The sequence below is a fragment of the Sciurus vulgaris genome, assembly GCF_902686455.1.
Source record: "Sciurus vulgaris genome assembly, chromosome: 7".
Classification (NCBI taxonomy): domain Eukaryota; kingdom Metazoa; phylum Chordata; class Mammalia; order Rodentia; family Sciuridae; genus Sciurus; species Sciurus vulgaris.
In genome coordinates, this window is record NC_136467.1 from 2410339 (window position 1) to 2423800 (window position 13462).

The 13462-nt window shown below is 52.7% G+C and overlaps 1 protein-coding gene across 1 annotated transcript; it reads left to right on the plus strand.

Moving 5' to 3' along the window:
- Window positions 1–2231: 2231 nt before the first annotated feature.
- Window positions 2232–12846, plus strand: TTLL2 (tubulin tyrosine ligase like 2; the record flags this gene model as incomplete). Its single annotated transcript, XM_079149188.1, has 2 exons — window positions 2232–2426; window positions 11228–12846. 2 exons carry the CDS (start codon window positions 2232–2234, stop codon window positions 12836–12838), a joined length of 1806 nt encoding a protein of 601 aa, XP_079005314.1. The 3' UTR covers window positions 12839–12846.
- Between the last annotated feature and the right edge of the window lie 616 nt (window positions 12847–13462).

A 13462-nucleotide genomic window follows, 5' to 3' on the forward strand; every position in this document is an offset into this window, starting at 1 on the left:
GGGGCTCCGCACAGTGCTCTCCAAGGCCAAGCACCGCCCTCTGTTCTCAGTATCTTTCACACGGCATGGACTTCCAGTTGCAAGACTTTCTCATGCCATAGCCTTGATGTTGCCAGGTTTCTCCAGGCAGCTCTGGTCCCTGCTGTAGCTGCTGAGCAAGCTTGGTTCCAGAAACGAGCAGGTTGCAGCTCCTAATGGAGATAAAAAGGAGTTGCTGCATCAGTGACGAAGCATAACTAGAAACTTGTTAGAAACTGCAGAGTCTCGGTCCTTCCCCCAGATCCTCTGGGTCCACCTGTTGTTTCTCTAGAGACCCTTAATGCACAAATGTCAGTCTGTCATACCTACCTCTATGTATCTGTCTATCATCAATCAGCTATCATCTCTTTAGAATGTTAGGCTTCCTTAACAAAGTGTCACAAGGTGGCTTAAACAACAAAAACCTGTTTTCTCACAGTTCTGGAGGCTGGAAGCCCAAGTTCAAGGTGTCAGCAGTGTTGGTTTCTCCCGAGGCCTCTCCAGACTGCCGAAGGCCACTTTGCTGTGTCTCTCCTAAGTCTGAACTACTCTGCTTTTGAGAATGTCTGTCAGTGGAGTAGCGCCCAGTGTAATGACTTCATTTTAACTTAAAAAGCTCTGTAAGTGTCCTGTGTCCACATTCAGTCATTTCCCAGGGTCTGCAGGCTCCAGGGCAGGATCACCCTTCTGTGTGACCAGCAGCCCTGGTGTTCCTGGGCAGGTAGGTGCCTCTCTCAGGCCCCTGCCCATCATCACATGACACCTTCCTGCACTTCTATCCTCACAGGTCACCTCCTCTCTGGGTCTTGTAAGGACAGCAGCCTGGGGACCAAGGGCTTGCTGCTCCAGCGTGAGCTCCTGTGAACTCACTGTGAGGACGCAGCTCTATCCCAAAGCAGGCACGTTTCCACGCTTGGAAAGGACATGCCCACCCTGTGCAGAGCCCCTGGAGGCCTCTCTTCAGAGGTGCCAGGAGCAGGCTTCTTTGCAGAAGGAACTCCCTGGCTGTGGGTGTTCATTCTGATCTGTCATGAGACATGCAGTCCTGGCCGTTCTCAAGGATAATACTTCGGTAACCTGAGCCAGGACGGTCTTCCTGCCCCTCCCTTTCTGACCCTGGACATCTGCAGTCACCCTTGAACTGGAGCAGGCTCCAGCTGCTGGGTAGTGCTCACTCCACTCCCAGAGTGTCCAGAGTGTCCACGTAACTCACAAATGTCCCCCTCGTGTATGTGCCCTGCTCCCAGCTGTACCAGCCTGGTGTCTACGGGACACTGACCACAAAGGCCAAGTCTCTGTCACCTGGTCAGAGCAAGAGGACATTCCAGTTCTGGCCAGTCATGTTCCAAGCCCTTCTCCCCTGGGCCTGGTGGGTGGCGGTAGCTCTTTGCTCTCGAGGGCCCGGGTGCGAGTCTGTGATCACCTGGGGGCAGGATGGAGGCTCAGGAAGGGGGGAGGACTCCAGTCACTGGCCCAGCGTTTCCTTGGACTTCGCCCACCTTCTGGAGCTAAGCACCACAATGCGTGGACCTTCTGACCTGTCAGGAAGCCAGTGAAGTGAGTGTCCTGAGCAGACCAGGAGCCGGGCTGGACTCAGGCCATCGTGGTAGCTGCTCTTCAGGTCCACACACCTGAACGTGGAGAGCCCTGGGGTGTGCCACATGCTTCAGAGGGAAGCAGAGGCTCAGGTGACCCTGGGCCGTGGGGTTGCCAGTGTTCCTCGGGGCCAGCCCATCAGCCACCAACCCCAGGCTCCATGTGGTCCCTCACTAGGCGCTTCAGCCACCCTCTGCCTTTCACGGTTGAGACCCGGGGAGCTCGGCCAGCAGAACCAGGGTGTGCAGAGAGGAGGCGGAGCAGGGCCAAGGGTCCTGGGCTGTGTGCTCTCACCTGGGGAAGCACACGCATGGCCACGTGCCTCAGCAGGGCTGCAGGCTGGACGGCTCGCTTCCCCTCTCAGCCCAGACTCCCAGCCACAGGGCGAGCGTGGACCCAAATGAAGGAAGGATTACAAACTGCTGAGTAAATTCAAAATGGATTAAGCCACTTAACTAGGTAGTCTGGGCCCAGGCAGTGCCTGAGCCTGGTCACCTTCCCTGGCTCTAGAATAACTGCCAGACTCACCCTTGGTTTATGCTTTTCAGACTTGACTTTTAAAAACGTGAGCAGCACCCGGGTTGGAAGATGGCCATGAACTACTCAGAGGAGCGAGGATGTCAGCTGAAGGAGAACACTGCCTGGAGCCACACGTCTGTCGCTTCACTCCGGCCTTGTCAATTAAGAATCCGCAGAGCTGCTCTTTGCCGAGGGACTCGGCCAACTGTGTCCTGCGGTCTTCACGGTCCTGTGAACCTGCGAAGGTTGTCATCTCCTGGGAGGTGGCAAAGCAGCCTGTGGTCACAGGGACCGTAAGGGAGCCTCAACAAGCTGCGTGGAGGGTTCTTGGGTCCAGGAGTGTGAGAGGAGCACTAGTTGGCTGGAGCTGGAACATTCCCTTGGGACAGACCCCAGCACTGATCGTCAACGAGGACAACCCACCTTAGCAGAGGGAGGGGAGCCACTGGTGTCTGCGCAGCAAACTTTCCTTAAACACAATGACAATTATTTATTGTTGAAACTCAACTGCTCTTGTGTGAGAATGACTATTTTAAGATTCCAGTAAGGCAACGCAAAAGGAGAACACAGGGAGAACAGGCCCGGGTTCCAGGGGAGCCCACAGGTGTCCCCTGCCCATGGCCTGAGGCCTTGGGTGCTGGGGCCGTCAGGCTGTGCAGAGAGGGGAGAGGCGGCCGCCCTGTGGCCTGCCTGCAGGCACTGCTGTCAGCCTCTCTGAGGCGGGTGCCCCCCTTTGTGAGGGAGCGGCTTGCTTGCTTTGTGAGGACAGTGAGCGGGCTTGTGCGTCCTGCACAGTGCAGCCTGGCTGCCGGGTGCACAGAGACCCTCGACCCCACCCCTGGAGTCAGCGCCTGGGGGTCCTTCCTGCACCTCCACACCAGGTGGGCGCAGCCTGAACCAGGCACAGCCGAGCGCACCTCCAGCCCAGCCCAGATCACACAGCCAGGAATGGTGAGTGGGCCCCACAGCGCCTCCTGCAGGGCAGAGGCAGTGTGTTCCTATGTCAGCTGCCTGGGGAGCGAGGCAGATGGCCAGGCCAGCCTCCTGCTTGGGGCCACCCTTCTCCACAGCTGGCTCCCTGCCTGGAGCAGTCACCCGCAGCTACCGCTCATTCCTATTTATTGAAGATGAAAGATTGCGGGTGCTTGGAGAACTACTGATAGGTTGAGAACTGATCGTGCTGTGCTGTAAACGCAGTCTTGTGGACGGGGCTACGTTCACAGCAAGGTGGCCTGTGGCCTTTTCCAGATCTGTGTCCCGACTGGCGTGGAGGCTATTCATAGAAAGAAAGCAAGGAACCCTAGGTCCTCAGAGACACGGAGACGTAGGCTGTGGCCAGCAAATCCTGGAATTACAAATGAAGGCCGGGGAGGTTGGGGACTCCTCTGTAAACCCTGGAGGAGGCAGTCTGTAGGGATCACTTGCTTTTCACTTTGGTGCATGCTGGGTGTAAGCCAGGCACTGCTCGGATTTGTTGCCTGAGGCTCTTCTAGGGAAATTGGTTCTCCACCTTGGTGAGCACGGCTCTTACAGCAGCTGACTCCAGGGTTACCTAGAAGGCTTCTCTCCCTGTCCCCAAAGCATCTCCTGTGTCAGCACATAGCTTTTAATTGCACAGCTTTTAATGTTTAATATAAACAAAATGAGTGGACTCCCAGCAATCCCTGAAGGGGAGAGTGTGGGAACCAGAGGCTGCTTGGTCACTGAGGGCCCAGCCCTTCCCCGTGGCCTGTTTCCACACATTTCCAGGAAAACCCATGTGCCAGTTGGCGTGTCCTAGGATCAGGACTCCCCAGGTGAGGGAACACCTTGCTTTCCCAAAAAGAAGGGCCCTTCCCCTTCCTCACCCAGGAGGGTTTGAGCCAGGCCAAACCAGACTCAAAGAGTTGATGAGAACCACAGTCACGAAATGACTTAACCATACATTTGACGGTGGCTCCTGAAGAGCCAGGGGCTGCCACTTGCTGGGCACACCCATGCCCTCAATAAATCCACCAGGTAAAGCCTGGGAGGACTCAGTCAGGAGTCGCCTGGTGGGGCACCCTGAGGGCGGCAGGCTTCCACGTGCTCTGGTCTGTCTGTGCTGGATGGAACGGCGGTCTATACCTAAGCGGGGGCTGCTACTTTCCTTGAGATGAGAATCTGGCCTGAGTGATTTCCCTGGGTGACCTTTGGAGTAGAGTCCCATGTGCACAGCAGGGCACGCCACAATGTCTGCCGCCAGGAGTCGCAGGCCGCTTCTCCGCCAGGTCCCCAGGGTCTGACTGACATCTTGGTGCTGGTGCTGCAACCTCGCAGGCTGAATGAGGGTCCTGGGGCCTTCCCTGGGGGGAGCACTGTGCGTGCCCATCCGCTCTGGCGCTGGCTTCGGGGATGGTTTCCTTGGAGATCATAAGAGGAAGTGATACCACCCCTCTGCAGGAAAGGCCCCCCAGGGCCCAGCACCCTGGCCGTCACCCTGGCAGCTCTCCCTCTGGTGCAGCCCACCCAGGCACAGTGAGGACAGGGACAGGCACCCTGCCAACAGGGTCAGAAGACGGTGAATCTCTGCTCAAGACTTACTGTAAGATGTACCTGAAGTCTCCCTGCTGCCTGCCAAGGGCAGGCCGTTTCAGTCAAGACAAGCCCAAGACAAAACGCTGCCCCTGGTGTGGCTTCAGTCAGGCCCTCAGTGTCCTCCCGCTGAGACCAGGGAAGAAAGTCATGAGGAGAGTCTCCATGGATAGCTGTGCTCACACCTCAGCTCACACCACACTCACACCAGGGCCCACGTGTAGTCCACCCAACGCCCCCACCATGCTCACCATGCTCACACCATGCCCACATCTCAGCTCACACCGTGGTTCACACCAGGGCCCTCCCACGCCCACACCATGCTGACAGCACAGTTCACCCTGCAGTTCACACCAGGGCCCCGCCCCCATGCTCAACCAGAGCTCACATCATGGTGACCCACACTGTGGTTCATCCCATACCCCACACCAGGGCCACACCATGCTCACACCACAGCTCACGCCAGGGCCCACACCATACCACACCATATCCACACCACGCCACACCATTCCCATACCACGCGCACACCATGCTCACACCACAGCTCACACCAGGGCCCACACCATACCACACCATATCCACACAATGCTCACATCACAGCTCATATCATGGCCCACACCATGCTCACACTACAGGGTCAACCACGCCCATACCAAGTTCACATCACAGCTCACACCAGGGCCCACACCATACACAAACCACGCTCACACCATGCCCACACCATTCCCATACCATCCCACACCAAGTTCACATCACAGCTCACACCAGGGCCCACACCATGCACACACCATGCTCACACCATAGCCACACCATATCCACACCATATCCACACCATGCCCACACCATTCCCATACCATCCCACACCATGCTCACACCACAGCTCACACCAGGGCTCACACCATACACAAACCACGCTCACACCATGCTCACACCACAGCTCACACCAGGGCTCACACCATACACAAACCACGCTCACACCATGCCCACACCATTCCCATACCATCCCACACCAAGTTCACATCACAGCTCACACCAGGGCCCACACCATGCACACACCATGCTCACACCATAGCCACACCATATCCACACCATATCCACACCATGCCCACACCATTCCCATACCATCCCACACCATGCTCACACCACAGCTCACACCAGGGCTCACACCATACACAAACCACGCTCACACCATGCTCACACCACAGCTCACACCAGGGCTCACACCATACACAAACCACGCTCACACCATGCCCACACCATTCCCATACCATCCCACACCAAGTTCACATCACAGCTCACACCAGGGCTCACACCATGCACACACCATGCTCACACCATAGCCACACCATATCCACACCATGCTCACACCATTCCCATACCACGCGCACACCATGCTCACACCACAGCTCACACCAGGGCTCACACCATACACAAACCATGCTCACACCATGCACACACCATGCTCACACCATAGCCACACCATAGCCACACCATGCCCACACCATTCCCATACCATCCCACACCATGCTCACACCACAGCTCACATCATGGCAACCCACACTGTGGTTCACCCACATCCTGTGCCATGGCCCACCCTATCACTCATGCTTCAGGGTCAACCATGCCCATACCAAGTTCACATCACAGCTCACACCAGGGCCCACACCATGCCCATGCCATGCCCACACCATGGTCCTCTTCACAACAAAAGACAAAGCCCCTGCTCTCTCCCATCATGGCAGAGGCTTCATAGTGTGATCCTCTGCCTTTAATCACTACACATACTGTCACCCATCTTGCACGTAATTTTCTTAGCACATTTTTTTGTGATTGGCATCTTTAAGTCTGAGGGAGGCAGAATGAAAGAGACTTGAGGTAGTTCCAGAAGAACTTTGACTGAAAAAAAAAAAAAAGAATTCTAATTTGATGTTTGGTTTCTCAATTGCATGGATGGGAAAGCGGATACTTAGTTGAAACAGAATCCAAGGCCAGCCCTTGTAAATACTTAGTCTTGCTGTACTGTACACTTTTCCCCTAATGAGAAGCACCAGCTGACTTCCCTGGTTTTATGGAAAGGGGAAGCATGGGTTTTCAGACTTGCACAGACTGGGAAGGCCACACTGTCACCAAGATCTTAGAGTGGAATATGGTGGCTGATGCTGCAGGACACTACTCTTTTTGAGCCTCTGATATGTTCATTCTCAAATATTGGACAATATTTAGTTGGTTTTCCTGACTCACCCAAAGCTCATTTGTGAGGCAGGAATTTTCAGAGGGGAACTGATGGTTTATGAGAACTGTAACATAATTAGTGGATTAATCCACTGGATGGAGGGTGTAGTAAGTCACTGGGAGCATGCCTTTGGATATACTTTGTCCCTGATGAGTGGAATTCTCTCTGCTTCCTGGACATCATGTCCTGATCTACCTTCCTTTGTCACACGCTTCCACTATGATGTTTTGCTTCACCTCAGATCATGACTGAGACCTCTAAAACTGTGGGCCCCAAATAAGCTTTTGCTCTTCTGTGTTGTTCTTATCAGGTATTTTGGTCACAGTGATAAAAATCTGACTAAAACAGAAATTGGTACCAGAAGTGGGGCTGTTGCTCCAACTAACCTGACCATGTGGTTCAGAAGCATTGGAAACCAGTTTGAGAGAGGATCTGGGAAAAGTTTGGAGATTCAGGCTGGAGAAGACTTAGAATGTTGTGAGCAGAGATTAATGGGAAGTCCTGGTGGGGGCTCAGAACACCAGAATGCCATTAGAACTGAGCACTAAGGAAAGACTGGTCTCCTGAGGTTGGAAGTTGGACTAGAGCCCATTCATGTTGCATTAGAGCAAAGAAGTTGTCTACATTTTTTCCATTTTTTGAGACTTTCTGTGAGGCTGAATTCAAAGGCGATGGACTAATTCATCTGGCAGAGAACATTTCAAGACAGCACAGCATTCAGGCAGTAGCATGGATTTTGCTGGCAGCTTTTAAAGCCAATCAAGAGCAGAAAGATTTGAAAACTTCTATTTTGGCCAGAAAAATGGGTATAAGACTGGGGCCAAGGAAAGTGTGGTTGTTGACAACATTATAGCCACAAAAGAGATCTAGTACTTTGCATAGTGACAACAGGAAGAATGGCTTGAGGGTATCTCAGAAATTGGCAAGACTACACCTGTCTCAGGCTCAAGGGCACATACTGCCATTGATCGACTGAGACCTCTGAGTTAAAAATTCCTTTGAGAAGGCACCATGGGGGTGCCTTGCTTACACAAGGGAACCTAGGAAGTTGTTTCATTATGCTCAGTCACCCAGATACTCGAAGGCTGCTGCAACCATGGTCCCTGGAGGCTCGACTACTGCTAAAGATGGCAGCAGATCTTGGTGTCAACCACACGAAGTTGGTTCTGCAGGAATGCAGGATGCTGGATTAGGGGATCACGGAGACTTCCCTGAGATTTTGAAGGATTGCCTGGTAGACTAGGTAAGCTGTAGCAAGGTCAGAGTCTTTGTGGGCTGCCAGAGAAGGTGATGCCTGAAGCCATCCAAAGGAAGCAGAGAACACCGAGATTAACCAATGGTGGCAACATGGAATGTCTGCCAAGGAAATCTGCAAAAATCAAGTAGAAACAAATCAAGAGAGGCCATGTGGGCTGCCACCAGCAAGGTGTAGGAACAGAACTACACCAGCCCTTTGGAGAGAACATCACAGTGCCATGTGCCCCAGGTGCTGGACGTAGAGTTACAGGACGTGTTTGCCCAACTGGATTTTGGTCTTGTTTTGGTACCATTCCTTGTTTCTTTGCCCCTATTTTCCCCTGTGAAATGGAAATGTTTGTTCTGTGCCTTTACATATTAGCTATATGTAACTTGCTTTTGATCTCTACAGGGGAAACATCCAGGAGTTTGCCTTGAGTCTCCGACTTTGGATTTAGATTTCTGGGCAATGCTGGAGTAGTTGAGACTAGGGGGACTCTGGGAAATGGACAAATACATTTTGCATTTTGAGATGGGCATTTTGGGGCCAGGGACAAAGAGTTATGGTTTGGATATGAGGTGTTCCTCAAAAGCCTAAGTGTGAGACAATGCAGTAATGTTCAGAGGTGAAATGAGTAGATGATGAGAGCTGTCACCTAATTGGGGGGTTGGCCCACTTCGGTAGATTAAGTAGGTGGTAACTGTAGGCAGGTAAGGTTGGCTGAAGGAAGTAGGTCACTGGGGTTTGTATTTTGCCAGGCTGAGAGGAACTCTCTCTGCTTCCTGGCTGACATGTCCTAAACTGCTTTCCTCAACCACATCTTTCTGCCACGATGTTTGCCTCATCTCAGGCCCAGAGGTATGGAGTTGGCCAACAGTGGACTGAACCTCTGAACCTCTTTGTTTTCCTTGTCAGGGATTTCGTTCACAATGATGGAGAGCTGACTAAAACTTGCCCTATTTCCTGAAAGCAAAAAAAAAAAAAAAAGCATGGGGGTCGTCTCTGGGAATGGAACCCAGGACCTGTGCATGATTAGCTAGTGCTTTATCATGCACTACACCCCAGCTGAGAGAGCATTTTTAATGTGCTCAATCCGGTAGTGACAAACATCTGACTCCGGGGCTCCCCTGTATATTCACACAGTGCACACACTTACAACATACACCACATACACCACAGGCACATACCACATACATACATACCACACTCTCTCTCTCTCACACACACACACATACACACACACACACACACACACACACACACACACACACTTTGCTTAAGACACCTGCTAACACCACTGAACACCACTTGGAAACATCAGCATAAACTGTGAAGACTGAATTTTTTAATGAGCACAACAGAGTTGTCAATTCTATATGTCCCTCATCAAAGAAACAGCACACTGACAGGGCCCTTCATTTTGTGGATGCTGCTTTGTTCACAGCTCTGGAGCCAGCAGCCCAGGCCGCTACCCTCAGCACTGTGTCGGTAGCATAGCGCACAGAGCAGCTGGCCTTGATCTCTAGAGCTGTCCTCTCATCCCTCCCCGCCGAGGTCTCGGGATTTCAAAGCTGGAGAAAAAGGTGCGTGTGTGGCCAGATTCTCCCTCCCGCCTCCCTCCATCATATCTTGCTTCACTGAAATACAACTTCCACCAAACTCACTCCTTTGGGATCAGCCTGAACGCTCAGACACTCGTGTGCCCCCAGCAAGCCATCTGGCCACCATGTGCAAACGTGCGTGAAGGAGGCTGACACCATCAGAGAAGCCGAGCAAAGGGCCTGGATGGAGTTCTGAGGAGCATGCTCGTGCTACCTCAGGCCGCTGCTCTTCCCAGCGCCGCCCGCGCCCCTCCCGCCTCTCCAGGTCCTGGCGAAGCATCACACTCCGCTGTCACTCATGATTCCCTCAGACATGACCCTGCTTTCCGTCTCTGCACTTCAGAACAACCGTCAAATCTGCATTTTCTGTTTATCTTTCAAAATGGGAGGCATGATCTGCACATTGTTTTTGCCAAATGAGCTTTTAACTCGAGTTTTTCCATTCAACTACTTTTCTCATAATTGACCACGTTCATGACTGGCCCAGCCTCTACCTCTGAAGAGTGTCCAGTGGGCCCAGGGTGGTCAGGTGCTGGTCTGGGAAAGCCCTGCTGCAGTGTGGCCAGTCGCTCCAGAGCGTCTCAGGCCAGGCAACGTCGTCACATCCAGCTTATGTAACACACTCAAATCTATTTTTTTTTATTTTTACAGGCTGCACTTTGATTCATTGTACACAAATGTGGTACATCTTTCTGTTTCTATTGTGCATGATGTAGATTCATACCATTCATGTAATCATACACGCACACAGGATGATGATATCTGTCTCATTCCACCATCCTTCATACCCCCGCCCCTCTCATTTCCCTCTACATAATCTAGAGTTCCTCCATTCTTCTCTCACCCGCCACCCCCATTATATATCATCATCCACTTATCAGGGAAAACATTTGGCCTTTGGCTTTTTGGGATTGGCTTATTTCACTTAGCATGATATTCTCCAACTCCATTCATTTATCTGCAAATGCCATAATATGATTCTACTTTATGTCTTTTTAAATATAGAAATCTTGCATCTATTTTTTGTAAGTAATGACACTCACTATTTAGGGCAATAGGATTCTGCACGTGCGTCAACAGTGACTATTTACCCTCAAAGTTCTGACAGGGGCTGGGGCTGTAGTCCAGGGGTGGAGTGCCTGCTTGTGAGTGTGAGACCCAAGGTTCGATCCCCAGCATGAAAAACAAGGAACGTCTTGATGACAAACCTGTGGACTGTGACTCTAAACATCACAGACAGAGTGTAATGTGTTGGGGAATAGAGGAAAGGCGAGCTGGGGGGGAAGAGGTGTCTCCACCAGGTGCTGTCCGAGGACACCTGGTGGAGCAGCAGGGCAGCCAGACTGTGGTGGGAGGGGAGGTACAGAGGAGACAGCTGGTGGCACCACGCACCAACCTTCCTCTGGAGGCCCCGCCTGATCGCACCTCCAGGCCCGCTCCTCTAACCCTGTTCTGGTGATCAATTTTTAGGACAGAAACCCTTCTTTCAAGACTGAAGATGAGCCTCCCGGAGCCACCCTGAAGCCGCTGGTGTTCCGTGTGGACAAGACGACTCCGGAAGTCGTGCAGAGTGTCCTGCTGGAGCGCGGGTGGGACAAGTTCGACGAGCAAGAGCGGAATGTGGAAGACTGGAACCTGTACTGGAGGACTTCCTCTTTCCGGATGATCGAGCACATCAATGTCAAGCCATGGCAGAGACTCAACCACCACCCGGGCACAACCACGCTCACCCGGAAGGACCGCCTGGCCAGACACCTGCAGCGCATGCGGAGGATGTACGGCGCCGCCCTCTATGAGTTCGTGCCCGAGACGTTCATTATGCCCAGTGACTATACCAAGTTCATAGCCGAGTACTTCAAGGAGAAGCAGACGCGGGGCGCCAAGCACGGCTACTGGATCTGCAAGCCAGCAGAGCTATCTCGTGGCAGGGGCATAATGATTTTCAGTGACATTAAAGATCTGATCTTCAGCGATGCGTATATAGTACAGAAATATATCTGCAACCCTTTACTTGTCGGTAGGTATAAATGTGACCTCCGCCTCTATGTCTGTGTCACCGGCTTTAAGCCTTTGACCATTTATGTGTATCAGGAGGGGCTAGTACGGTTTGCTACAGAAAAGTTTGACCTCCACGATTTGAAAAACTATTATGCACATCTGACCAACAGCAGCATCAATAAGTCTGGGGTCTCCTATGAGAAGATCAAAGAAGTAGTTGGTCGCGGTTGCAAGTGGACCCTCAGCAGGTTTTTCTCGTACCTTCGCAATGGGGACGTGGACGACCTGCTTTTGTGGCAGAAGATCAACCACATGGTCATCCTCACGGTCCTCGCCGTGGCCCCCTCCGTCCCCTTCGCTGCCAACTGCTTTGAGCTCTTTGGGTTTGACATCTTGATTGATGACAACTTGAAGCCGTGGCTCTTGGAAGTGAACCACAGCCCTGCCTTGTCCTTGGACTGTTCCACAGACGTGTCTGTGAAGAGGAAACTTATCCACGACATCATTGAGCTGATCTGCTTAAACGGTCTAAGAAGCGAGGGGAAAGAGAGCCGCAAGGCAGCGAGCGGGAACCCCGACCCCCTCTTCTCCAGGGGCGCCAAGCGCGGGCGCGGCGGCCCTCACACTCATCTTCCATACGGGTCTCTCCTGCGATTCACAGGGAGGACGCACAGTAGGACCGGCCCCGCCACGGAGAAAGCTGTGAGCACCTGTCCTACCTGCCCACGCACCATTCGGCTGAGAGAAACGGCAAACGGGCAGGACGTGCTGCTGTCAACCAGAGAGGCGCCCAAAATCAGGGCCAGCCTCAGGGTCAGGCGCACGCCAGGCCCGACACTCATCCCCTACGTGTCCCTCATCCAATCACACCCCTGCAAGACCAAGAGCCCCCCGAGCGTCCCCGACACGAGCCCGGAGCCAGACCCCCACGCAGGCAACTTCGTGCTCATTTTTCCTTTCAATGAAGCCACTTCGGGAGCGTCTAGGAATGGGCTGAACGTCAGGAGGATCATCCAAGAGCTACAGAAGCTAGTGAGCAAGCAGCATCCCCAAGCGCCAGGAAGTAGAGCCAAGCGGAGGTGACGCGCATTCCGGACCCAAGGGGAGCGGCAGATCCAGCACCTCCTGACTGCAGCACAGCAGCACGTGGTCTGACCCTGGGGCCAGAACCGTGGCCGCAGGTAGAAGCTGACCTGTCCTCGTGGTGATTAAATTACCCTCGAGTGTTCACCAGCTCAGACCGCTTAGAGGCTCAGCCCCTTCCTTGTTTGTGGATATACTTTTATTGCACTTGTGTGGTGTATTAAACAGGAGAAAAAGATTATTAAATCTTTAAACCCAGGAATTCACTTTCTATTTTTTAATCAACCATTTTTTGTCAAAATTATTTTGTCAACTTAGTGGTAAAATAGTTATTCAAAATGAAATGAATGACCGCAAGTTCAAATGACGTCTATGGATGCTGGGCCCTAAATCAGACCAAGTGGCAGCATCCCCCTCTGGCAGCAGCCAGCAGGTTAAAGTGCCCCTCTGAACTGGCCTTGTCACTGGTCACCACCCAGCATATGATGACAGGACCTTCCAGGCCAGACATGTTACCTTCCACAACAGATGAAGAGTACCTCAACAGTCCTTCTGTCCTGTCGTAGGACAGAAGGCTCTGGGAGGTTCCCTTGAAAACACTGTGTGGGTGAAGGCAGCCGGGGT